Consider the following 27,291-nt stretch of genomic DNA (forward strand, 5'->3'; position numbering starts at 1 on the left):
ATTTTTATTTTATTTTATTTTCGAGGCTAGGTCTCATTTAGTTCAACTTGTCTCAAACTTACTTTGGATTTCTGTACCCCTGTCTCCACTTTCCATGTGCTTATAGGCATGGGATTCCACACCCAGATTTATGGGTGATGGGAATCAAACCAAGATCTCTACCAGCTGAGCCCAGAGAGAATATATTTTAAAGAGAGATTCGTATGTCTCCTCTGTTGGCTATCAGGCTTTTGAAATGATCAACCAGAAAGAATGAAAATTTCCCCAGGGATCTCATGCTGGGAGAAGGGGAAGTCTGAAGCCTGGTAAGAGAAGGCTGAAGCCTTTCACTTGCAAAGGGCGTACTCGCTTCCCAGAAGAGATTTCGTGCAAGCGAGCGTGCGAGCGTGCGTGCGTGCGTGCGAGTTGTCAGACCACCTAGCAGGACAGAGAAGAGCTAGAACAGACAGCTAAGGATGGACAGGACTGCACCTTGACCAGGCTTGCTCAATCATGCATACCTTCTACAGAAGCCTAATCCTCCTGTCAACACCCTGAAGATGGACTTGCAGGAACCCTGAGTTCTTATTTCTTCTTTATCCCAAAGAGGCCATATTGGATAAATATGTTTTTCGCTGCTTTTTGGTATATCGTGTGCCTTTAATTTGTGTATTAGAGACAATAGTGAAGCCTAGTTTGTTGGGCCTGCCAGAGCCCAGGTTTTCATCCTAAAACTTCTGATAACTTAAAGGTACATGTTTTTCTCTTGGGGAGTTGGTCTTGGAGGTAGAGTAAGGTTCAAGCCTTAACCAAAGAACCACAGTGAGTTAAAGGGTTCCTGGAAGCCTGGCAGTAAAGAACTTCAGTGCCAGGCTACTTGGGCCCTGCTTCACCCAGGCTGTGTTTATGAAGGTTTCCTTCCTGCTGAGCTTTGGGGCTTTGTGCCAGGAACACCTAATGGGAATAACAGAACACCCTTCTCTCCCCTCCCCCCAAAGCAGGAATGTTCTAAATTCCTCCTTGGCCCAAATCCCCCTCCCCACAAGGTTTCTCCTGGGCTCACAGAGGTTCACCACACAAAAGCCCAGCTGGAGTTTTTGACAAGGGTAAACATAAAACCCACCAAACATTTTTTAAGAGCACCTCAATCTTTTCCAGCCTCCAGGGGTTTAATTCGCATCTGTAAGAAGGCTCAGATTTACAGGTGGATTTTACAAAGCTGTGGCTAATAATTAGAAATCCCTTATCACCACAGCCCGTGGCCCCTTGGACCCAGTTCACCTTTCCCTGGACCTAGTCCTCTTTTCCGCTGGAGCATCTCTCCCAGAGCCCTTCGAGAAAGAACAGCTCCGTGAGTATCTGCTCTGTAAGTATGCTTAGGCCGGTAGTTTTTAAACCTAGCCGCTGCTACTGGAGCCCTTGATGGAGTCAGGGCGGTTTCCCTTGGGCTGTTGAGGAAAGGTTATGGAAGTGGCACATGGCGCTATGTGTTTTCTTCAAGTTGTAACAAGATTTGCAGTCTTACGGGCCAGAAGACCCGTTCTTCAGATCAGACTATTTAAAACGGGAGAATACGGAAAGAAAGGAGCTTTTGGGGACCCTTTTGCTCGACCACAGGAGGCAAAGCAGGTGGGGAAGCTCCAATACACCTCCGTGTATGAGAGTTCAGGGAGCTGCAGAGGGTGGGTTCTCCTGTGACTCTCCTTTTGAGTCCCTCAATTGCTCTCCACCAATGTCCTGCCTTAGACATTGTTCTTTTCAAGCGATCTTAAAAATGGAGTCGGAACCAAAACTTTCACAGCACTTATAGGTAAGAAGACAGTGGTGCTTCTCCCCTTGCCCCTGCGCTTCCTAAATCTTTCCTTTTCGTGTTTCCCTGTGCTTTAAAACATGCTTATTTGCTTTAGTGATCATGACAAAAATAAGCTTCCTTTAAAAGACAGTTATAAAATCTCTGACTGTAGGTGCAGGTCCTTAGCTGTCCTCTTATCAACTGGTGCAGAAAGGTGGATTGCAAAGAGATGGCTTGGCCACCTACTCGAGCCCTTGGACTGTTGGAGTACAGGGGTAGGGAGCAACTATCTCAGATTCCTCTGCGGGGCTGTAAAAGCAAGGGACTGAGCAATGAAGACTGCAAGAAAGCAGGCTTTTAAATGGCTTCCATTCATAACAGAAGGCTAGGTCATGCTCGCCCTTGAGTCGGAGATTCTTAATGGTCCTGTCACATCCATGGTTGTTAGCGATGATGCCAAGCACCTTAGGTGGGGAGGCTATCAGAGCAACTGCTGTGGCGAGAAGGAGTTAAGTTGGGAGCCGCTGTCAGTCTTTCCTTAATCCTCTCCTGCAGTTCCAATCCCTCCCCTAAGGAAGATTAGGTAAAGGTCCGGAGGAAAACTTTCTTGGCCAGCTTTTAGCTATAGAGGCTGTTGGCTTCACTCCCAGGAGACAAATTCAGCAAGCAAGGCCTAGCTAGAGTCTCTGTATCCCCAAAGTCTTTGTATGTGGCTTTTAGGAGAACCCCTGAAAAGGTTTCTTTTAAAGCCCTCTCTCCTTCAAATAGCAGGTCTCTACTCTTCTGTGTTTGTTAAAATGGCAACTTGTCTCCACTATCTGATTCCAGACTAAGAAAACCTTGATGAGCAAAGCCAGGGATGAGGAACTGAGGGAATTTCTTCAACAGGTTCTAGGCACAACTGAGAGAAGAAACCAGGACCCTTTAGCTTCAGTTTCTGCCCTTACTGCTTCTGCGCACCAAAGATGAATCAGCCCCAGCTGACTCACCTCACCAGCTAGTCACAGGCCAGCTTGTCACCCTTGTCTTCCTGACCCTAAGGGAGAATTAACTCCCAGGGAACCACTTCTTCCATTTGAATAAACTCTGATAGTGTCTCTTCCTCCTGGTGAGCTATGGCAACCCACTTTCTGGTACTTTTCTCTCATGACTACCAAGACAGGCCTGGCTCTTCAGAAAGGATTTCCTCCTGGAGAATCTTTGATTCCCTTGGGGAAACTGAGAGTTAGTGTTTTGTTTTTGTTTGCTTGCTTTTGAGACAGAGTCTTGCTATGTATCTGCTACTACCTGGAATTCCAGTGTGTAGCCCAAGCTGGCCTCTAACTGACCACACTTCTGTGTCTTCCTCCTGAGTGCTGGGATTCCAGGTTTGTGAGGATCTGCCTCAAGCATTTGTTTGTTGCCATCCCAAGAAAGCAGAGGCCCAAGCTGCTTCTCTGGGAGCCAGGGGCTCTTTGCTAACAAAAACCTTCAAAGGAGTGTATTTAACTCACCCCAGGCAAGGAGTGGAGGAAGTTCCAAAGGCAGCTCTCAAATATGGATGGTTATAACACTAAAGGATGACCAACAAGTCTCCAGGTAAATGGTGGCTGGCAAGACAGATGTAGAGAACTGCACCTACTCAGATACAGCTAAGCTGGTATGCATGTGTGTGTGTGTGTGGGTCAGTCTAGAAGGCATAAGGCATGAAACTAGAGGTTAATGGTTAGAGATGAAACTCAGAAGTATGAGGTCAGACAATAGCTTTCCCTGGTTTCCTAGGAAACTGAACCTCATATCAAAGGAATCAAAATTTTCTAGTCTCTTAAGCATGGCAAAGTGTAGCATGATGGTTATTATTGGACTTATACTTTAGAAAGATCCTTCATGACTATCTTGATGATTGACTTTCAGGAGAGAGCTGAAGTGAGATTAGAGAGGCCAATTTGAGGGGCCTATGTGATTTCCAATGGACAAGTGATGTTGACTGTATTGTCTGAAAAGGGTTGGGCAGTGGAGATGGAAAGATAAATTTGTGTTTTGTTTTGAAAATACATCTGGCAAAACACCATTATAAGTCAAGAAAATGTGAGGAAGGCTGCTGTGACTTGTCCCAGTAATCCCAGCATTCAGGGGCTGAAGTGCAAGGGTTGGCATAGGTTCAAGGATAGCCTGAGCTGTATATTTTTATCTCAAAAAGAAGAAAAAAATATAGGAGACAGAAAGGCTGAAAAATCAAGGCATGCTGGCTTGGGTTGCTGAACGGCTGGTTCTACTACTAAGATAGCGTATACTGTGTGAAGAGTAGTTTGAGGACGGGCAAGAGACTTCTGCTTGGTATGTATTGAGTTTCAGGTGTCATTAATATCTTAATACATATATGGATGGTCATTGAGAATGCAGTCAACTATGCAGACCTTGAGTTCAAAAAGAGAGATCTCTTTTGGTGTAGATTTGACATGAGAGAGGTATGGATTTAGCAGTCATTGTCAAGCTAAGGAAAGAAGATGGCTGAGAGTTCGAAGACATCTTGGGATACATAGTGAGGAGCAAAACAGCCATGGTGACATTTTAAAGGGTGGTCTCTAAAAAGAAAAAAAGAGTGCCAACCTCGGCGGTGGCACTATAGAAAACAGCGGAGAAGTCAGTTTTCTGAAGGGAGCGGCAAGGTTAGGTGGCAGCTATATGAATCTTAGATGTTAGAATAAGAAAATCATTAACTATGGGGAGAGTGTTCTCAGTGGATGGCAGATGCAGGGCTGCAGCAAGCAGAGCAGCATGTACAGAGGTCAAGTAGTGCTATTGATACTAAACGGGTTAAGGAGGTTGCCTGAAAACAGCAGAGTCAAGACGGACGGTAATAGCTGCATAACGAGGACATATGGGAGAGAGGAGCTTACCGTGGAGAAGCAGGATTGTTGCCAAGCGGGACTGAATGCCTTGCTAAGATACATTTGAGACCTGGATAGGCACAGATGTAACCAGACTAGCAGAAAAAAAAATCAGTGCCACAATGGGACTTGCCCCTTGTCACAGCTGATAGTGGCAGAGTTTGCTAAACGTGCCCTGGCACCTGGTCTGCATTGCTTTACATATCGTGTCATAGCAGTGCCAATGAACAGTGCTATCAACCGTGTCTTATGCTGTGGCAGCACAACACACATTTAGCTTGTTCCTCACCTTTAACTGAATAGGCAAGATGCTCAACTAATGGAGAGGGAAGGAGGGATGGAGGGATGAGGGATGGAGGGAGGGAACAACTGTGTAGGTCTCTATCTTATCCTCCTCAATTTAGTCCTTCCTCTGATACCCTTCATTCTGTGCATGGGTAACATCTTGCTAACCCTTACTCTGCACTGTTTACTGACTCTTTATAGTCTCATGGGGGCCCTTCAACCCTGTTAACTGCTCTGTTATTTCGTTAAGAAGATGGATTTGAAGCTGGGCGAGCTGATGTATGCTTATAATCCCAGCCTTTGGGAGAATGAAGTAAGAATTCAAGTGCAACCTGGATTACATTGCAAATACCAGATCAGTCAAGAACTACGTAGAAAGACCCTGTCTCCAATTTTTTTAAACAAAAGGTAGTTAAAACAGTTATTTGAAGGTAGGGTACTATGTAAGGTACACGAGATATAAATGTAAAGATACCAATGTTGCCTTGAAATAGCCCATGTACCAGCAGAGAAAATATGAGTTTAAATAGGAAATTACAACATAACAAAGTGTATTATAACCTTAGCTGTCTCATTTATTATATGGTAGAGGTTAGTATATCTGTCATGAAATAGTTGATAATCACATGCATTAACACATAGAAAGTGCTTGTAAGAGTTAGATAAGAAACTCTATATAGCCTGGTATAGTGGTGCATGCCTGTATTCCTAGCGCTTTAAATTCATGATCTTCTTGCTCTTCCTGAGGACGCAGGTTCAAATCTCCACACTGACATGGTGGCTCACAACCATCTATAACTTGGGTTCCAGGGAATCCAATGTCCTTTTCTGGTACCCAAGGGACTGCACATATGGAAATACAGACATCCCCACAGGCAAGGCATTTACAGTCATAAAAATAAAAATAAATCTTTAGAAAAGGTTAATAGGGGCACTGGACAGTGACCAGAAGGAAAGATATCCAAAGAAGTCAAGGAATTGCTTACGGTACAGCCTGTGCTCAGACTGTACTGCAAGTTTTACACCACATGACACGATTGAAGAGCTGAGAGTAATTTAGTTCAGCCAGAGTATGGAGTATGAGCAGGTGAATGGCAAGAGATGAACCTTGAGAGGTCCTGGAGTGCAAACAAGCTCGGACTTTATCCTTTGCCACTAGAACGTCCTAGAGGGATGACTTGCTGTGAAAGCATAAAGAGCAGAGTTCAGGTCTGCAAGAACAATGTCAGAAGAGAAATGTGGGTGTGGAGGTGTGGGCACTCAGGGTGGGAGAGAGGATGGCAGATCACAGGGCTTCCCTTGTTAGCCAAAACAACAAGTTCCGGGTTCACTGAGAGACCATTTCAAAATACAAAGGCGGAGGGGAATAATGTGAGTGTAAAGGCACTCACTGCCCAAGTCTAACTACTTACATTTGATCACCAGAACTCCCATGGTGGAAGGAGAGGACCAACTCCCTACAAACTGTTCTCTGACCTCCACATGCACACACACGTAGGCACAGGCACATGATAAAAGGAAAAGTATCGAAAAGTTCAAAATGTAAAATGGAGAAAAGTCAAGGAAGATACCCCAAGTCTGGTCTCCACAGGCTCATGGACCAAGTGCCCTCCTACCCCCCCCCCGACACACTGTTGAACATTTGTGTATGTGTCCACATCCCCACACATAGACACACATTCAAATAATGACCTCATCAGATGAATGTGTTGAAAGATCATCATGGCCACACTGTGGAGAATGAATTGAAGAAGCAAGGCTGGAAGTAAGAGCAATTAATAACCTATTATTTCCCCAGGCACGGAAGAAAGGATGAGGGAACCCCGCATTAGAAAGTGGTGGTAGAGATGAGAAACCAGAGTAAGACATTTCAAGTAACTTCAGGGGATAGAACTAGTGGGACTTCCTAGTTAGGAGACGTAGGGAGAATCAGGCTCAGGATGTCAAGGATTACCCCAGGGATATTGGTCTGGATGAAGAGGGCTCTCATTTGGTGACAAGGGACCTAAGCAAGTACTGATCAGGAGTTACAGAGGGTGAGGTGTTGTATTCGCTTGAGTATGTCGAACTTGAGGTTACCATGAGATTTCCCATGCCCCCCCTCCTGAGCTGAATCCCAACCCCCTCCTCACAGAGGGTTTTTTTTTTATTAAAGGTCCCTTTGACTGTGTTGGCTCTTAAGAGGGTTCCTACTGAAAATTCAGATTTGGATTAGGTAGCAGGGTAGGCATGCTTCTTCAGACAAGAATGGACTGAGCAATGGGAAAGGGACATTTAAAAGCTTTTGTTTTACTTTATGAGTATGAATGCTTTGCCTGTATGTGCCAGGTGTCCTTGGAGGCCAGAAGAGGAATCAGATTTCCCCTAGAACTGGAGTTACTGACAGTTATGAGTCCCCATGTAAGTGTTAGGAAACAAACCTGAGTCCTCTGGAAAAGTAGCAAATGTTCTGAACCACTGAGCGCTTCTCTCTCTCTTCTCTTCTCTTCTCTTCTCTTCTCTTCTCTTCTCTTCTCTTCTCTTCTCTTCTCTTCTCTTCTCTCTTTTCTCTCTCTCCCTCTCCCCTCCTCCTCTCTCCCCTCCCCCTTCCCTCTGTCTCTGTCTCTCTGTCTCTCTCTGTGTGTCTTTCTCTGTCTCTCTGTCTCTGTCTCTGTCTCTGTCTCTGTCTCTGTCTCTCTCTCTCTCTCTCTCTCTCTCTCTGTCCCTCTGTCCCTCTGTCTCCCCCTTTCTCTCTCTAGCTGCCAAAAGAAATTTTGAGGGAAGTGAAAATGGAGTAGCAATGTTGTATTGGGTTAAAAATTAGTGAGCTGAGTAGTCTTGCAGAAGGTGGAGGAGGTGTACCACTTTGACCTTTGTGTCTTGAGCCTTGGAAAGAGTGAGAAATCCCCGAACAGTGCAAAATCCCATCTATCACCAGATGCCTGCCTACCTCTTGTAAAGCCCTCTCGATATGGAGCTGCTTCCCTTCCATTCAGCTTTTCTACCATCTCTGACAAGCCTTGGGGACTCCTAGGAGCTGGAACAACTTTTCTCTAGTCTTCACATGTCATTTGAGAGGCTGGATATGGGATTATCTGTTAGGAGAGGAGACAGGAAATACCCAGTATGTTATACTGTTAGAGGTCCTTATGGTTCTTTGCAGGGAGGCATCTGGTCAAACTTTCAGAATATGGGCAGAAAGCTTTGTCACCCACCCCAATCTGCCCAGGAAGCACAGTATCTATCGTCATAGGCATGAATTGATTCAGGGCTAAGGCACTGCTCTTTAGTCCCTTTGGAGATCCAAGTAGGCTCTAACAATCTGGAGCTCAAGGCCACATTCTAAGACTTGTTCCACATGATCCCGTCTCCTGGAGTTTGGCCTCAGTCAGCAACAGAGGGGCCCCATGATGTGGTTGCTTGGCGATATGTTAAACAGCAGGCCTTGGAGACTGAGCAGTGGAGTTAACACACCACAACTGGTATTACCATCACTGCCTTCTCGGAAAGCAGCCACCTGTCTGGCCCCTGCCTTTGTCTGACTGCCAGCCTAAAGCATGTGCCTACGCAGGAGGTGATGACATTTTGGCTCTACTTCCAAAGTTTTTTTTTTTCTTTCTCATGTGTTATTTTTAAAGATAACAAAGGTCAAAAGGCATTCAGCGTTTTCTGGTTTCTCATAAGCTTCTAGTCAATATTTAATCTGGTTTATGGATTTTTTTAAGGTTTTCTAGATGCCTTCTTGAGCCTGCTTGTGGCCACCCACAGATACTTGTAAGGAGGAAAGAAGTCAGCTTGCCAGAGACACTGTGAAATGAGGGATTAGAGGCCGGGATCCAAGAAACAAGAGCCGCAGCCAAAAGACAAGCGAACAGGTTCCGAAGATACTTCTACTGAGAGGTCTGCCATGGCCTCCCTTGGCGTCCAACTGGTGGGCTACATCCTAGGCCTTTTGGGGCTATTAGGCACATCGATTGCCATGCTGCTCCCCAACTGGCGAACAAGTTCTTATGTTGGTGCCAGCATTGTGACGGCGGTTGGCTTTTCCAAGGGCCTCTGGATGGAGTGTGCGACCCACAGCACTGGCATCACCCAGTGTGATATCTACAGTACTCTTTTAGGACTTCCTGCTGACATCCAGGCTGCCCAGGCCATGATGGTGACATCCAGTGCAATGTCCTCGCTGGCCTGCATTATCTCTGTGGTGGGCATGAGATGCACAGTGTTCTGCCAGGAATCTCGAGCTAAGGACAGAGTGGCTGTAGTGGGTGGAGTCTTTTTCATCCTTGGTGGTATCCTGGGTTTTATCCCAGTTGCTTGGAATCTTCACGGCATTCTCCGGGACTTCTACTCACCACTGGTCCCTGACAGCATGAAATTTGAGATTGGAGAAGCTCTGTACTTGGGAATCATTTCAGCGCTGTTTTCCTTGGTAGCTGGAGTCATCCTCTGCTTTTCCTGCTCACCTCAGGGAAATCGTACCAACTACTATGATGGCTACCAGGCCCAGCCTCTTGCCACTAGGAGCTCTCCAAGATCTGCTCAACAGCCCAAAGCCAAGAGTGAGTTCAACTCATACAGCCTGACTGGGTATGTGTGAAGAACCAGGGGCCAGAGCTGGGGGTGGGGTGGGGTGGTGGCTGGGACTATAAAAATAGTAGTGGACAATGCCCCCAGGGTTACAGGCAAAGGACATTGCCATTGAATCATGTGTAAGGTGCTGCTGAGGGTAGAATGACTTTGGCCATTGGATGAAGTAAAGGCAGAGATGAGAACAGGGGTGACAGCATGTACATCGAATTGCCAAGGACACTTATCAAGCGAGCTTTTCTATTTCTTTTCTCACTAAGGCACCTTCTGTGCCCTGAATGCTCAACCCAAAAGTCTAAATCCCATTGCTGCCACTTTTTGCTATGCCCAGAGGCTCTCTTCTGCCCTTTGGTTTACTTGGAGATCTGTTCCCCAACCAATCATATTCCATTGACTAACCATCTGTGATCAAAAGACCTTCTCCCTCTGGCTGAAATTGGCTCTTGACTCAAATACTAGGGGACAGAGAGAAGAAAGAGGGGTGGCTTCTGCGAGAATGTTTCTAGCTCCCTTCTCACATCTCCAGCCAAAGAAATGGATTGGTCAGTTATAGGCCCTGAAGCCTCTCTTCCAGTTTTGCTATGAGTGCAATATGTCCAGACTGGTTTGGGAAGGAACTGAAGGAAAGCTATCTCATGGCATCCCACAGAAAGCAGCTGAGTATAGGATGGGAGGCAACCTGGGCTCCAAAGAAACAAAAACAAACAACAAAGCCCACCAGAATCACTTCTCAGATCATCTCCTCTAATTGCCACCCATTTGTGGGTCAGGAATGGAAGCACTGCTACAGGAAGACAGTAGAGGCATACAGAAAGCTGAAGGCTGCAGCCCCCTCACTCCACCGAGGACTGGCCAAGAAGCTGAAGTGAACTACCGCTCAAAGTGCTGTCTCCCACTGAGGTGTCTGACCCAGCTTCCTGATAAACCACAAGACTTGGAGCCCTAGACAAGGGTTTCCTTAGGGACAATAAAGCAGTTTTTCTAGAACTGCCCTTTGACATGGGAGCAGCAGAGGGCTAAAAGGACTCTTTAGCCCTGGCCAAAAACGAATGGGGACTTTGGTATGGAAGAACTGCTGGGCAGAGATGCATGGTAGGTGTGTGTGCTCCTACTGTTTTGGAGAGGCAACCCTACCAGATACTTTAGACTTGTTGGGAAAAACAACCTATCTGGGTCTTTACTCAGCACTACAGAGCCTCTGAAAGGCCACAGCATCAGAGAGGTCCTTTGTCACTTTTAATATTCGAGTCATCGCCCATCAGAAGATATTCTTACAGGTATGCAAAGTCTTCAGTGTGGAACATCTTTTGACCAAGGTGTTGTGTTCATGACCTGAGTGATTGGTGAACTTCTGCCTGGGATTGTGATTGAGGTGGGAGGACAGAGACTGGTTCTCAGTGCAACACTCCATGGTCTTAAAATGCTCCGTTTTCCTCTGTGGTAGATGGGGGTCAGAATCTAGAGACATTAACCCCAACAGCCTAATAGCACCAACTTCAGAAGATTCCCAGCACACCTCATCAAAACTTCAGCAGCGGCAAGAGAGGCCCATATGTGAGGTTTCCTTTAACACGCCTTTCCTATTTCCACCATATTACTTGGGTTCAAGCTGTTATGCTGACCTGGAAGCCATTTCATCCCCATGCTTGGAGAACTTGCTCACCGTCATCCCCTTCATTGAGCCTTCTCTAATCACTCCTTCCTGCCCTTCCCCTCCTCCAATTCCCAATATATAAATTGCTTAATCCTTATCATTCATAATTTTGATTAACAGTTTATAGTTCTTGTATGCGCATTTGTATGTGTGTGTGTGTGTGTGTGTTTGTGTGTGTGTGTGTGTGTGTGTGTGTGTCTATCCGTCTACCTGTCTATCTGTGTGATCTCAAAAGTTCACTGTAAGTACTTGGAGGGCAATTGCCATATCTTAGACCTGTCTATATGTATACTCAAGACTGTAACAGTGCTGAGCACACACAAGGTGATCAATAAATGGATGTTGATTGAGTCATTGTTGTATTGATTAAAAGACAATTAAGACAGGGCACACTCGATAGAAAGAAAGGGATTGGGTTAAGATAGGCAGTGGGAGCCTGTGCACAATGGCACGTAGAAAATTCCAGGTTTCATGAATGCGATCAGATATGTGAAAACACCCCTCACAACAGAGAGGAAGGGGTTTTGTTTTTGTTTTGTTATTGTTGCTGTTTTGCTTTTTCAAAACATGGTTTCTTGGTGTAACAGAGCACTGTCTGTCCTGGACTAATCTTGGCCTAGAACTCACAGAGACCGACCTGCTTCTGACTCCCACGCCTGGCAGAAATGAAGTTCTTCACCTTTCCCAGGGCTCATTCTTTTTCAGAAAAAACATTTTATTTGAAAATCCCATCATTGAGGTTAGTTATTAAATGGTTATATGCTTATTCCCTTCATTCTCCAACCCACTAATCTGAGGAAGCCGCCCCTGATCTTATTGTCTCCTGTCTGATCCTGTATTTGGCATATAGAAAACCTAAGATTCACACAAGTTTTCCTAGGTTTACATACCTGGAGTTAACACCCTCATTTCTTGACTGTGAAACTAAGATCTCGCTGATCCATCAACATTCACAGTCAGTAAGAACAGCATTCTGAAAGTTCCCAGGCAGTCTAAAAATTTTTACTTAGGGCCAGCAACTTAATACTGGGACATACGGGCTCCCCAGTCACCCAAGAAGGCGATCTAGGAAAGTGGAGAATTCATCAAACATTGCTACTGCCCCTACTCCTCCCATGCAAGCTGTCTGACTAGGGGGATGCCAGGTCATCATCTAAGGTCCGACACCTCCGTTCTAAGTCTTCTAACTCTGGAGGAGTTTGAGGCAACACACCAATGATTTGACTTCATAAGGAAATAACGAAGCCCAATAATTAGGGTATTAAAATGAACAATCATGGGGCCCAATGAGATTCAGCTTAACCAGTCCTTGAAGTTAGGGGGCAGCAGCATACAGGAACTGGTTACTAGAAACACTGGCCTTGCACTTCTGAAGGGGACCTTCTTTGGTGCACAGGATTGAAGACAGTATCCAAGTCCATTTAGAGGGAAGGACAGGGGAGGAGAAGGGCCCACCACATTGTAAAAAGTCATCTCTTATCTGGTACCAGATTCCCGAGTGCCTGACTAGGGACAACTGTAGGCTGAAAGGCAGGTTTGCTTTGATAACTCGGCCTTGATGACTCCTGATTATGGCTCTGATTGCCCACAATCTGTCAGCCAAGGTACTTTCATCCTGTGAACACCTCAGCCAAGTTGGTTTTTCACAGGAGATGAAATGGAGGATGAAGGAAGTGGATAAAATCTCTAAGGTTACACTCTGTCAGAATCTGGGTTAGAAATTTGGAAACCATGGTAACCTGAGTCTGCGATTCTAATTGCAGAAGGTATGTGATGGCCTGTGGCTCTTCCAATTTGAGAATCCCAACCCCCACAGCACCCCAGCCCCCACCCCAGTCTGTCATGGAATAGAAGAGTTTAGGAAGAAGTGAACCTGCCCTTTGTTTTAGGCTGAGGCTGTCCTGGTGGTTCCTACAGGATTCCATAATCTAGAAAGTTTCAGGGGAAGGAATTAAAAGTTCACCCTTGGCTAGAAAAAATCTCAGCATAATTGATCAAAAGCCAGGATCCCTTTGATTGGTTGAGCAAAGAAAGCTTTGCTCTGAGCCGTTTTCTAGAAATTTCCTGAGTCCTGGTCCAAACTGAACAGTTTCCGGCTCCCTCATTGCTTTTCCATCATAAAGTAATTTAGATTAACCGCAGGCTGAGGGCATAGTGAAGGCCATTGTGTTGATGCTCCCGCCTCATGGCTCTGACCCTTACACAAAGAGAGATGTTTCTGGCCTCTTTCTTTCCTGTGATACTAGCATGACTCATGTTTTCCCTGTCTTGGGGCCCTAGTGACCCATTATTATGTGATCATTAATGGAGGTGGGGAGACTGAAACCACCTTCTCGGTGGAAAGGCAAACCCCAACTTTTTGAGCCCTTTATTCAGTCAAACAGTCCCTACACTGACCAGCCTTTGAGCCAGCCTGTCAGCCAGGCCAAACCACACTGCTCAAACTCTTACTCAATGTAAGAAGTGCCAAGTAAGGCTGTGAGACTGACCGGAATGAACAGTGTAAAGTCTGTGCTAGAGGAATTGACAGCTAAGGTGGAAAGAAAAGTCGTGTGTGTGTGTGTGTGTGTGTGTGTGTGTGTGTGTGTGTGTGTGTGACTATGGCACAAAGCAGAACACAAACTGCCACTCAAGAGACAGAGGGGTACCTAAGGGTGTCTGGGGCAAATATTTATATAAATCCCCTTAAATGCCAACCCCTTTGAAATAACACTATTTGAGCTTGGGAAGGATGGATGAGGAGGATAGAAAGAACAATCCTATTTCTTATAGCTGAAGTTCTCTGGGAGCTGAAGAATGGGATGAAGGGCCTTGGTAAGGAGGAAACAGGGTTTGACTGCATAGGTAAGCCATTATCCATTGTTCTCACAAGACCTCTGCCGGGTTCCAAGAGAGGGAGTGACCCTAAAGTGAGCTCAGCCTTCCCTTCCTTATCTCCTTCCCTTAGGTAGTTCTTCAGAAATTGCCGGGGCAGAAGAAACAGAGTCAATTCAGGTCTCCTGGGACCTTTTGGCTCTGGACTAGACTATGAACGGAAACGTGTGAGGAGGAGCAAGTGCTATAGGAGCTCAGTGTTCTAAGAAGGCAAAGGAGGCTTCACAGTGAGGGTCAACTACTCCTTCTCTGGCCAGTGAGCACAGGATCTCTTCAGGCCTGCAGCTTCCCGTTCTAGGCCAGAGGCCATAGACTGTGAAGTGTGTATCTTCCTCCTCAGCTGGGCTGAAGCCTGGCCCTCTTTCAGTTTGGGCTCCCTGGCCAAGCGGCTCCATGGCTTTGATGAGAAATACTGTTATCTCAAGAAGGAAAAGAACTTCAAACAGGAAGTCCCGCAGGTTATCTCTCCCTTCTTCCCTATGTGGTTGATCATTGAATATTGTGGTGTGATCATTGATAAAAGATTAGCAGGTGGTTATCAGGGACTGTGCTACAGAGACATGAGCTGACCACGCCCTCTCTTAACCACAGCTGACCACGCTTCTGGGAACCGTAACTCTCAGTCAGAGTTTTCTGTCCCAAGAGTCCATGCTCTAGAGAAGACAAGCAGCACTTGATAAAGCACCATACAAAGGTACATCTCGGCCCTTGGGAGGAGTTGCTGCTTTCTTGTCATCCCTGAAGTCCTGTCTCTTTGGAATGACCCTCTCACCACATCACGAGTCACCTAGAAGGTCTTTGAAGAACTTTGCAAGCACTCATGATCTTGTAGAGAGATAACCCAGGGAATACTCGTATACTTTTCCAGCATAGGTGACAAGATGGCACACTAAGTGGCAAGTGAGTGATGTGTCAGGCACAGCCTCTTTACACAATTATCACTCTGAAATAGTTTTAAAAAGTTCAGTGGGGATTGCTGGAGGCAAAGGGCAGTGCTCTAAAAGTTAAAAAACAAAACAAAAAAACAAAAAAAAACAGATGCTCCCGGTGTCTTTTCTTTGCCTGAGTTGGCTGAGTTTGCTCCAGGAAGTGCCCAGTGGGGTGTGAGAAGGGAGTAGCAGCTTCCACAAAAGACTATCTGACCATACTGGGAATTTCCTAATCCCTTGGTTTAAAGGCACTGAAGGCTTTGACTTAAAAATCAAACACATTTTCTGGGAAAAAGAAACATATTCAGCCACCAATAGGCCACTGACAACAGAAACTGCACTAGTTTTTCCATTTAGCCCTGAAAGAAGCCAGAAGACTCCAATTTTCAAAAATAACAAACCTACAGCAGTGATTGAGAACCACTGGGGACCAGGAGCTTTGGAATAATGCACATGTCCTTCAAGTAGATGATTCAGCAGCTTCAGAGACGAGCACAGCAGAGAAATACAAAAAAGGCAGACAGGGTAAGCAAGGGGGTGCTACCATCCCGTTGGCAATTCCAGGACATCTCTTGTGGTTAATTTTACTCTTCTTTGTGTAATAATAAACTAGTATGTTCTCATGTGTCACTTTTTTCACTCCCTGAGACTTGCCCAACTCAGCATAGTCTGGGAAGGGGGGTTCAAAGAAGCCAGAGAGAACACTCCAGGCAGGGGCAGCAAGTCCAAGACCTCCCGGAGTGTAGGAATAGGATCCCAATAACTGTTTTGATATCAGGAAAGCTGCCAAGGAACAGCCCGAGTGAAAAACCCAGTCAAGAGGAAATGAATTTCCAGGTTGTTTGGAGAGATAGTCGTTACACAAGTAAACAATTTCCGATCATGAGGGCAGTTAAACATTGTGTGTGATTTGCGACCACTCCAATCAGTGTGGGCTGCCTTTTAGCAGTTTTTTTTCCTACCGAAAGGAGAAAGACTAGTTAATATGGAGCAATGGCCAAAGAGCGAGGTTTCCAGGGTCAGACAAACTTGGATTTAGATTTTTCCTTAACATTTGGAGAAAACCGTGTCAATTTTCTACACTTGAGTTTCTTGCCTGTAAAATTGGGAGAATCTCTGGGCAGTCTTGGCATACAGGGAATTCGAAATCATTAACTCATATCTAAACATGTTGGTGATAGTGTCTGTGCTGTATAGGGATAACAAATCACACACAGAGAGAGAGAGAGAGAGAGAGAGAGAGAGAGAGAGAGAGAGAGAGAGAGAGAGAGAGAGAGAGAGAGTCTGTAGTCCATGCAGGCCTCAACTCCTTATTTTGTAGCTGTGGCTGCAGCTAGCCTCAAACTTCTGATCTTTCTGCCTCTACCTCCTAAGTGTGTAGGTCAAAGAACAGTGAGTGCACACATGCCAGATGGATTCATATGCCATGGACGTGTGTGGAGATCAGAGGACAACTTAAGAGTTGGTTTTCCCCTTCTGTCATGTGGGTTCTGGGAAATGAACAAGTTAGGATAAACGACACGTGCCTTTACCCACTAAGCCATGTCACTGGGCCGATGATGTGCACGCCCTACGAAGGATCTGAATTTAATTTAGACTGGTAGTTGTCTTTTCAAGGTGAAAGCTTTTCAAGATTCTTTCCCAAAGTTCCAATTCCCTGAAGGTCTTAGATAAATTTCTATTCATGTGGTTCTCTCAACAGAATAATCTGGGAAGGAAAGTGGATGATATAGCTCTTTTACAAACTATACCTGTAATTGTGGAAGAAAACTAATTCACCGGGTCTTGCTGCTAGAGAAGAGCCCAGTCCAAGGGCACAACTGACTGGAGCTAACTTCCTGAACTTAGGGTCTGCTTAGGAAATTTCAACAGCCACGTTTCTAACTCTGAGCCTCCTAAAGCAGTGCCAAGTTCTTGATTCATTCTGTTCCTTGGATATTCACTTGAAGCTTTTTGATTAGCCTGTGTGTTCCTATATTCCTGTTACCATCATGTGATCATACTATTCCCTATAACTGGAAAGTTCTCTCTTTACATCAGACTGTCTCACTCCAGGTTTTCAGAGTCCAGCTGGATGAGCAGACTTGGGGAGTCTTTTTCTCATTCATCAAGTTATTTTCTATGGCCTTCAGAACACGATGGACAGATGTGTGGAGTGTGTTTGGCACGTAGAAAGCAACCAAAGAATTTGTATTACATTACTGAAAAGTGGGTTGGGAGTTTGTGGTGATTCACATCAAGATACTGAGTAACAAAAATGTAGTCATCAGACTTTATTTTCGATTACAAAACTGGATGGGGGTTATAGTTCACTAGTACCATATATATTTAGCATGCACAAAGCCCTACTTCAATAGTCAGTACCCATAAGTAAAATAAATTGGTGATCATGTCTCATGCATTAACTACCTTTTGTACGCCTAAGACTCTCAGTCACTTCTTACACTTATTTAATTATCCAAACATGTGCTTTGACTTTTGAGACACTCTTCTCACTATGCAGCCAAGGCAAGCCTTGACTCTGGATCTTTGTGCCTTGGTCTCTTGAATGCTGAGCTTACAACCTTACACTGACTTTGTAAAAGATCTATTTTATTTTGATTCACGTGTCTGTGCATATGTACAAATGGGTGCCCGTGGGACCAGAAGAGGGTTCAGATCCCCTTAAGCTGGAATACTAGGCAATTTCAAGCTTCCCAATGTGGGTGCTGGGAACCGAACCTCTAGACAAGCACGCAATCACTACAAGCTCTCCGAATCACTGAACTCTCTCTCCAGCCCAAGGTGACTTTCAAATGTGAGCATTTGGATGGTTCATGATATAAATTATTCGGTAAGGTGATCCTCATGAAACATGCCAGCCTTTAAGGGAAATCATGCTTGCCTTAGCATGATCTTACACCTTGACCTTACTCCTCAAGAATTCTTGAGAAAACTGCTATCCTTCACTCCTAATGTAGTGCTACAGAAAGTAGTTTTCCTGCACAGTATAGAATTTGTAAACATGTTCTTTCTTGAGCCTGCCCCTGGGAACTAAGAACACAGCCTCTGCCTCTAAATTTTTAAGCCAGACAATGTACAAGTACCAGCCATGGGCAAACAAACCCTCCTGGCCTCTGAGGTCGCAGGGTTCCTGGTCTGCTCATCATTCAGGTACCCATCTGTTCACACAAGTGTGTGCTGACCTAACCCATGCCCAGAACTTGTTTCCTCAGACTTGCTCTGTTCTCAGCTTGTGAATAACTCTTCTTTTTACAGCCGCAATGAACCACCATCTCTCTTGAAAAGACTGAAGAGGAATTCTTAGAGGAATTTTTTTTCTGTTTGGTTCTTACTCTCAAGTTCTGGTCTGTTCAGAAGCCTCCTGGTTACATTTTGTACTTCTCAGTATCTATTCAGGTTGTTTGTGTGAGGAATATTCAGCTCCCCTTTGTCTTTCACAGTCTAATGTCTCACACCGAAAGGTGGCTGAACAGTAACTACTAGGCTACTCACAGCAACCCCACTCCTACAGCTGGCAGCACCTACTGTGTCGGTCTTTCATCTTCAGAGGTTAATGCCCAGGGCTGTTATCTACCTCACTCATACTCGGTTATTCACTCTCTTACATGAATGGGACATTGTTTAGATCACTGAGATGGAGATATGAACAAAACACATCATTAAACCATTCATAACAATCATTTATTGCTCATTTCCTATATCCCAGATACTATGATAAGCAGTAGGATACAGTGGTTAGCAAACCAAGCATGGTCATATAGAACTTATTGAAACAGGTATATAGGAACAACGTGTGTTATATTCACCGCTGGGGATCACACAGCACATAGTAGGTGTCCAATGAATATTTCTTCAATGAATGAAAATGACCAAGTCTATAAGCTTGCTATGAATTAGAAGCAAAACAAGGGAATTGTGGGATGATTTGGGGTAGAAATAGCGGACAAAGTCAAGACCTTTCTGGGAAGAAGATCGAAGCAAGAAAAGTGAACCATGCCAAAACTGGAAACAGCTTTCCCGAAGGGGCAGAATGGGTAACGAACATCTCAGGAGAAGGCACAATATAGCTGGCGGTCTGGGATTAAGTGAGAGCTTGGTATGTTTCTGTGGGAAGCAAAGTGTGCAGGGGCAAAGTGGTAAACAATGAAAAACCACTGAGACAAATGTAAGAGGTAGGTAGGGCTCTTTGTAGGACACTGTTAACAGGGGTGGATTGTGCTCTAAGTGAAATGAGGCCTTATTACCTCCAAGCAGAGAGTCACATGATTTGATTTGTTATTTATTTTGAAAAACACACTACTTCTAGTAAGAAGACAACTATGAGAAAAAGGGAGAGTCTGGCGTCTCTATTGGACTTTACGATCAATACAAGGCAAAATACTGATGGGAGTTTGGACTAAGGTTGTTGTGGTAAAAGTGAGGAAAGTCAACATAATGCTTTGGAAATAAAAACAACAGACTTGTTGACAGACTAGATGTGGGGAATGAGAGAAGAGGAATTAAAGATGACTTCCAGGTTTCTAGCTGAAGCAACTGGGTGGGAGGAGGTGCCATTTTCTAACATGAAAAAATTGTGGGGGTGGAATAGTCCTGGGGTATGTCACTGTTTATTTTTAACATGATTTACTTGAAATGTCTGTGAGATATGTAAGTGTAAATGTCAAGTACGCACTTGAATATCAATCTGGAGCTTTCTTATAGGGAAAGTAGGATCAGGAAGTTTATGATACAAGTCTTACAAATGACACAAGGCTTAAATGTTCAGAGGAACATTTCATACCTTCCTGGGTGAGAGGAATTTTCAAAAATAAGTTGGGATTTGAACCAAAGGAAAGATGATTAAGGAGAACATTCCAGAAGTGGAATAGCAAAGGCAGAGGTCAAATCTTAAGGCACATTTGGAAACTGACAGGTTCCATGTGCGTGGAATATAGCTCGTGTTTGGTTTGTTGGAAGATGAGAAAGGGTGGTTATGGCAGATACCAGGGGGTTTGAGAACCATGCCCAAAAAAATTACAGTGCATTCTGTGGTCAATACTGAGCAATAATAGGTCTTTGAGCAGAGATGTGACTTGATAAAGTTGAGCTTTTATTAAGAAGTGTGTGTTGAGGAATGAGGGTAGGAGATGAGGGAGGCCATTTAAGAATCTATTCCAACTGTCAAGGAATGAGATAATAAGTGCCCACATGCTAACTGTGGCAAGTTAAAGAGAAACATTTAACTTAAGTAAAGAGATTTATGTTAACCGAAGAGGAAAGCCAGGAAGAGGCAACTATGTTTGCTTTATCGTCGGTGTCTGTCTTCATACTAAACCATGGTTTCTGGTAAGGATGGGCAACACTCTTCAATCCTTTATTCCATAGTGGTTTTTAACACGAGTTCTAGACTCACAGGAATATTTATGACGGGCCACCTTTCAAAGTGGTATTGTCCACACTAGAGAATCCCTTCATTGCAGTAAGTAGGGTAAAGGATGAAATAGACAACAAACAGACCAATGCAGCCTCTGACGTTAGGTGACAGCCTGATGTGGCAAATGACAAAGGGCTGCTGAGACAACATGGAGATAGGCAGCGGGTCTTCTGGGACATTTGTGAAAGGTTAGAATTTCAACACGAGTGTCTGTGGCGGTGGCAATAGCTCTTGTTACTGGAGTGGACAGACTCACACAGGTGAGCGTTGCTGGAAGCAGCAGCCTGGATTGAAAAGCGTGGACTGATCAGGCAAGTTTGTGCAGACAGGAAGCACGGGTAAGGATGAGTTAAGTTTTCCATCTTCCTTCCCCTTTAAAGCTCCTTTATTTGCCTCCCCTCCCCACACTCACCCAACAAATAGCTACACAGGCTGAACTTCCCATTCACCGGATATTCCTCCTCTCCTGGGCTCCCATTCATACTATTCTTAATCTATGCAAAGTTCCATCCCCCCCCCCGCCCCCGTCCCTATGTGACAAGTACCACTGAGAAAATAATTGCATGTGTTACCCTTCCCTTGCTAGCAATCCCATTTAGACAACTGAGGCTTTGGATACTGATGCAAATGGATACAATGGAGTGAATGATGCAGCCTCTGGAGCTGGAGTGAGGTAGAGTGGTGGAGCAGGGCTATGTTTAAGTACCATTCTAATGGTGAAGCCTGGCTATTGGCCTCCCCATATTCTCTACAGACTCACAGGAATATCTATCTATGATGGCCTCCTTTCAAAGAAGGTAAACTATCCCTAGGACAGTCTTCTGAAATTAATCTGCTGAGGAAAACAGAATGACTATCCAAAGTGTTTGGTCTGTACTAGAGAATACTCTTACTGATGGGCGATCCCACCTTCCAATATTCCTATCTTTTACTTCCTGGTTTTCAATGCTAAGATACACATATACATAGGTATCTATATATAGTGTTCACTGCTCAGCGACCCTGCAGGCATACCTTAGCTCTTTGGAGACTATATACTATATAAATATAATAAAGCGATGGATTCAGAAAACATTTTTACATGTGCATAAGATGTACTTCTGTACTCTGAGGTCTATCTCTCACTTGGTATAGCCTAGAAAGTATGTAGACATATTGTGAGGAATAGCAACTAAATCTTTCTATGCTAAAATATTTCCCCTGTTTCCTGAAATTTAATATTTAGATCCTTATATATTTATTTTATATATCGGTTATTACAATAAAAATACCATGGAGGATTGGTGAGTTGGCTGGTGGGTTCCCTTTACAATAACCTATCACTCTTACCAAACACATTTTTCACATTCTGGATTGTTTCTGCACATTTGTTTATGCTGTCTCTCCAGAGGTAATATTAAACTCAACATAACTTATAAATGTAAAATTATGTCATACTTTCATAAATGTCTCATTTGACACCCAAATTCAAGCCTACTTGTTAGCTTTCAAAACAATTTATTTTCCAATGTAAGAAGAGCGACAAGAATGTTAGAGAAAAAAAAATTTGAACAGGGCAAGAAGATAGGAAGAAAAAAAATCATCAATCATAATCCTACCACCTAAGCACCAACCATCCTTAAGAGTGTTGTCACTCACGTTCACTCTTGAAAGCTTCATTTAGGTCCCAATTACAGTGTACTGCCTTCCTTTAAACTTCCCTCCTCTACCTTCCGTGTCATGTGTATACCACTCACATACACCATACCCTTCTTGGTATAGTTTGATAACTTGGTGTGCCTTGTGCTTCCAACTAGATTGTTAGAACCTTGGCAGGGCTGAAATCATTACTTGGCCCACCAAGTACATTGGACCCAACATTTGCTGACTGATTTAACCTAAATCGATACAATCCATTATCAAGAATATGAAACAGGCCAAGTATCTAGATCATCAAAATTAGAACTTTCAGGTCACCTAACTTGGTGACTATTGCTTTGCTGTCCCTGAACTCTTACAAGGCTGTTTAATGGGCCTCTCTCTTCACACCCGCCATGAATGTGATTAAGAGCCAGGACTCATTCAAAGATTCTCCATATAAGGCATAAGGGTGAAAGAAAGAAAGAGGCTGGGGTCTGGGGGAGGGATAGGAAGGGAGAAGGGGAGAAAGAAGAGACAAGACAAGGGAGGACATTCAGTACACAGGCAGACGAGAGAAAAGAAAGCTAGGAGAGGATATATAGTCTGCTGCTCAGTCCAGTATGTGATTTGCCTCCAGCACTGTGTACAGGATCCCATCCACTTGCTCTGAGTCAAACCCGATCTCACGAAGCTCCAAGTGAGGGAGGACAGAAGTAAGGAGATAGCTGACGTGGACACGTAGCCGAGTGAGCCTGGCCAGAGCCCTGTATGATGGAGTGAGGGGGGGCAGGAGGAGAAGAGATGACATGGAGTCATTAGCCAACAGAATAAAATGAAGTCCCTTCAAAATGGGCCTACATTCCTTAACAATTCTGCCTCCACTAGGTAAAAAAGGTCTGAAAGTACCATGCCATCAAACACTGGGACACTGGCTGCGGCTTTCTAAGAAATAATTACTCAATCTGTGGTGGTCTATGAATTAAGGCTTCCTCCCAGCAGCTGGGGGTCTCAGTGGATTAATTCCCATTAGTACTCACAAGCTGATAACTAAACCCTAGGAATTAACCTTTCTAGGTCATCTCCCTCTGGGCTCCGGAAGGAGACCTGGGCCTTCTGCAATACTTCCAGGTGTGACTGTGTCTCTTTCAGTTTCTCTTTCAGTTCTTGCTTCTCCTCTTTGGTTCTTTCTAGCTCAGCTTTCAGAATCTGGAATTCAGCTTGGCGATAACCCATGTGCTTCTTGCTCCAGTATAAGCCTTCTGTCTCCTGGGTACTATAGGTCACCAATTCATGTTGAGCTTTCTTATATTCAGAATGCCAGTGATTTTTCTCCTGTTCCAGCTCTTCTACCTGTAGTCCAAGAAAGAGGAATTCAATGACTCAATAGACAACCAAAAGAGTACCACAAACCATTCCTAAACTACCCTGTGATTCTATTATTTATAATGCTTTATTGTACCTACACAAATCTCGTCAAACCTACAACAGAAAGGGAAAGCACACTAGGGTGCACTCAATCTGAGACATACCACAGTCTGGTTGATGGGGATTTAATTTAAAAGCCCCAGAGTACGAAAAAAATCACCCAAATAGCAACGCGCTAGCCCAGTGGTTCTCAACCTGTGGGTCATGACCCCATGGGGAGTCAAATGACTCCTTTTACCAGAGGTTGCCTAAGACCATCAGAAAACAAAGATATTTACATCACTATTTGTAACCATAGCAAAATTACAGTTATGGGGTAGCATCGAAAATAACTTTATGGTTGGGGGTCACCACAACACGAGGAAACTGTATGAAAAGGTCCCAGCATTAGGAAGGATGAGAACCACTGCCCTCGTCCTTTGCTTACAAACACCTCTTCTTATCCCTAGTAGTAATGTGTTGCCCAAACCTTTTGCTGGAACAAATTCCTTTCAGCCAAAACACGTTCCAATTTTTCCGTGGTTCTCTTCAATTCTTCCAACTGTTTCCGGTTCTTTGTCTTTGCCATGTTTCGACTTCTGCTCTCCTGGCAGCCCTTTCCATTCCCAGCAGTGGCTGCAGGAGCCGCAGAAGAATAAGGGTTTGCTCTCTTCCAGGATTCTGCTCTCTTTCTTTTGCCTACAAACTCTTCCCTGTTAAAGGGAACTAGCTGGATGGGAGCTCCTGAATCGGCAACTCCCTTAGCAACACCGACGACAGCTACAAAAGGCCCTTTATTCATGTCTTTGTCTATGTTCTCACTACTTCTGTTAGACTCTTCTGCTACCAATTTTGGCATCTGATCTTCTAATTCTTCAGGAAGCAGAAACCCCTGATCTTGGTCCTGGGACCCTGGACAAAGCGCTGGGGCTTCCCTATTCTGTTCTGCACGCTTGTTTGATTCTGGGTATTCTGGTATGAGGTGTGGTGGTGTACTTCTCTCAGAACTGGATTTATCAGGGCTGTTGTCTCCTTCTGGGTAAGCAGTGGCTGCTTCTACCCTCCTGTAATAACTAGACATGGAATAATCTATAGGAGATAGCGTCGTGTCAGTTTGGATCTTCCTTCGTTTCTCTGCAGGCTCCTCGCCTAGGATTAATTTGTATTTCCTGAAAAAAGAAGAGATAAAAGCATAACTTGTCACAGAATGGGTAAAGAATACTCTTATTTGACAATGCCCCTCCTCATGACACATGTTCTTTCAGATTAGGACCACTAACTATGGTGGAGATATGGTTTATTCCAAGAGTATGATAGACGCCCTCCCTGGTGTGTCAGTGTAATAGGACCTTTTAAGAGGAAGACCCTTGTGGGAGGTTGTTTGGCTACTGGGGCTGTTATCTTCAGAAGGGATTAAAGCACTCATGGGACCCTGAGTTAGTTCCCAGGAAAACCAGATGTTATAACAGATGTAATGTCTCTCACACACTCAACCCTAACACTGCGATCACATTCGTCATAAGGCCTTCTACCAGAGGCAAGATGATAGCACCACCATACCATGCCCTCAAATCTTTAGACCTGGAATCTCAACAAACATTTTTTTCCTTTTAAAGTTACCTGGTTTAATGTACTCTGTTCATTAATGAAGCAGTACGAGAACTCAGCCCCTCTAAGCCTCAACCCCTTCACTCCTGCATCTGGATGAGTTGACAAATGGTGTTAAGGGAGAAATAAAGTCAATGTGTTTTAACAGTCAGCATAAGAATAAAACAGGAGTAGGCCGAGCTTGGTAAAACGTTTTAAAGATGAAGTTTAAACCAGTCTTCCTAAAAGCAAATAGAGGAAGACAAACAAAAACTAAACACACACACACACACACACACACACACACACACACACACACACACACACACAATCTCTTAACATAGAATGGAATAAAATGTCATAAAAACGCCTACCAGTGTATGCAGAGAATAAAGCCAGCTCATTAATTTTAAAGTATCACAAAACCCCCCAGTATCAAAGACTTAGCATATTTTTTTATATTGCAACAGAACTTTGTACAATTCCTTGCCAGCCAAGTGGATTATGGCTATTGCCCATTATTCCTCTGTAAAAGTTAATTAAAACACAAGGCCCTAGTTAGAAACCAAGAAAGTAGACCAGTCAGTTCAAGTCATTTTCCCATTATTACAAACAACTTCATTTGCTCAGGCACAAACTGGCATTCCCTTTGTTCTTCAGAGACGTCCAGGAGGATGGTCTGAAATCGCTTTCCTTTTCTGGCTGCTAGAAGTACTAATTGGGTGAAGAATCCAAACAGTCAATGCCACAGAGATCCACAGGCGATTTTATACAGGCTGAAGGATCGGAATGCTATGTTCATTCTTATAATTGCCCTCTCTTCGGGTAACCAAGAAATTTCACAGTAAAAAAAAATGTTGAACTTTTGGTGAGAAAAAATTAGGCATGTAATTGGCCTCCTCAGAGCACCTCAAGGCTGCCCATAGCTCTGTGGTTTCTGAGAACGAGCGTGAGACACCTCAGTCTTAACTTTTTATAATGCTCTGAGTTTTTCAGAACCCAAACTGGCCTGCCATCTTAACGGATCTGTTGTTACCCATTAGGGAGATGAACAAGGATTCTGAGGCTATGAGGGAACATGCATTCCATCCTTAAGACTGTATAAAGGACACTGCATAGGTCTGCTTAGCTCCAGTGCTGAGGAGAGTAACACATTCCATTGACAGGAACAGAGGAAAGGTTTGTATAATACTGAAAGAAACGCTGAATACAGTATGGCATGCCTGTAATGTCAGCACTTGGGAAGCTTGAGGCAGGAAGACTGATGAGACTTCGAAGCCAGCCTAGACTACAGGCTCGCCAGGGAAGGCTATAGACTGAACCTGTCTTAAAAAAAAAAACAGACAAAAAAAGTTTTATGAAAGGTAAATAAACTAGTATTGACTGTCTGATCTTCATTTCCCCTACTCTAGGAGCTCGTTCCTGGTTCCACTTTTGACAATGGTCCTTCATTCTAGTAATCTCAGACAACCTGTTGGACCCAACCTATGGGAACGCAAAACCTCCCACATTCTCCCAAGTCCTAACACCCGAGTCCTGTATTTACAACAGCTTAGCACACATTTCCCCTGGATGGTATCTCAGTGGGTATAAAACCGACTCTTCACCTTTTCCTTCGAACAGGTTTTGTCTCTTCTGTTTCTCTTGGTGTCAACAATATCCAAGTGTTGGTAATTTTTATGGTGTTTTATATGGTGTCTTACACTGCGAACATTGCTAGCTGAGGCCGTCCTGGATTATTGCAATGGCTTCCTGGGACTGGTGTTCCCTCCAGCTCATGCACTAACTTAATATCCTAAATACCGCTTCAGCTTATGCAATTCCCATTTCTAAATTTTTATGTGTTGCTTCCAATAACATAAAATTTAAATGTTTTAAGCGGGACAATCTAGCTTTCCCATGGCTAAACCTTATCTAATTCTCTCAATTGGAAGGTAATATTATCTCAACTGCTTGTCAAGGATGATCAGGAAGAGGTTATACTCAAATGTCTGCTAATGCTAAGTAGCAGATCCAGGTGGGATATATAATTTAGCCTTAACTGTATCTTATATTGTTCTGTTACAAATGCTGGACAAATTGAATTGTTGGGTGACTTATTGTGCTCCATTTGAACAGAATGAGCTTCTCTTTTCTAACATTTCACGTCTAAATCTAGCTTGAGTGCTATTTCTGAGTTTTTGTAACACTGTGTGTGCACACACACTCCTGCAGTCACGCATTAGCACAAGTACATGTGTGTGCAGAGGCCAGCAGTGAATACTGGGTGAGTGGTTCCTTAAGAATCACTCACCTCGCTTTTTGAGACAGGG

At 44.2% G+C, this 27,291-nt stretch overlaps 2 protein-coding genes across 5 annotated transcripts in view; one reads left to right on the forward strand and one right to left on the reverse strand.

The window, feature by feature from the left end:
• The first annotated feature begins 1,034 nt into the window (after positions 1-1,034).
• Positions 1,035-11,499, forward strand: Cldn2 (claudin 2). 3 transcript variants are annotated; one of them, XM_006234262.5, is made up of 2 exons: positions 1,035-1,345; positions 8,631-11,499. In XM_006234262.5, the coding sequence occupies exon 2, from the start codon at positions 8,813-8,815 to the stop codon at positions 9,503-9,505; it is 693 nt and encodes a 230-aa protein (XP_006234324.1). In that variant the 5' UTR covers positions 1,035-1,345; positions 8,631-8,812; the 3' UTR covers positions 9,506-11,499. The 3 variants fall into 3 exon arrangements, with proteins under 3 accessions (XP_006234324.1, NP_001100316.1, XP_063135957.1); NM_001106846.2 differs by having other exon boundaries at positions 1,165-1,330; XM_063279887.1 differs by lacking the exon at positions 1,035-1,345 and adding an exon at positions 7,224-7,326.
• Positions 11,500-21,848: 10,349 nt separating this feature from the next.
• Positions 21,849-27,291, reverse strand: part of Morc4 (MORC family CW-type zinc finger 4) — a 48,415-nt gene continuing 42,972 nt past the window's right edge. The window contains exons 15-17 of one of the 2 annotated variants that reach the window (XM_236536.11): positions 23,883-24,561; positions 23,055-23,338; positions 21,849-22,752 (exon numbers count right to left, since the gene is read on the reverse strand). In XM_236536.11, coding sequence (XP_236536.8) covers positions 22,599-22,752; positions 23,055-23,338; positions 23,883-24,561 — 1,117 coding nt within the window. In that variant the 3' untranslated portion in view covers positions 21,849-22,598. Of the gene's footprint in view, positions 22,753-23,025; positions 23,339-23,882; positions 24,562-27,291 lie in introns of both variants that reach the window. The other variant, XM_063280366.1, reaches the window with a different exon arrangement.

The sequence above is a fragment of the Rattus norvegicus genome, chromosome X (assembly GCF_036323735.1).
Source record: "Rattus norvegicus strain BN/NHsdMcwi chromosome X, GRCr8, whole genome shotgun sequence".
Lineage (NCBI taxonomy): Eukaryota > Metazoa > Chordata > Mammalia > Rodentia > Muridae > Rattus > Rattus norvegicus.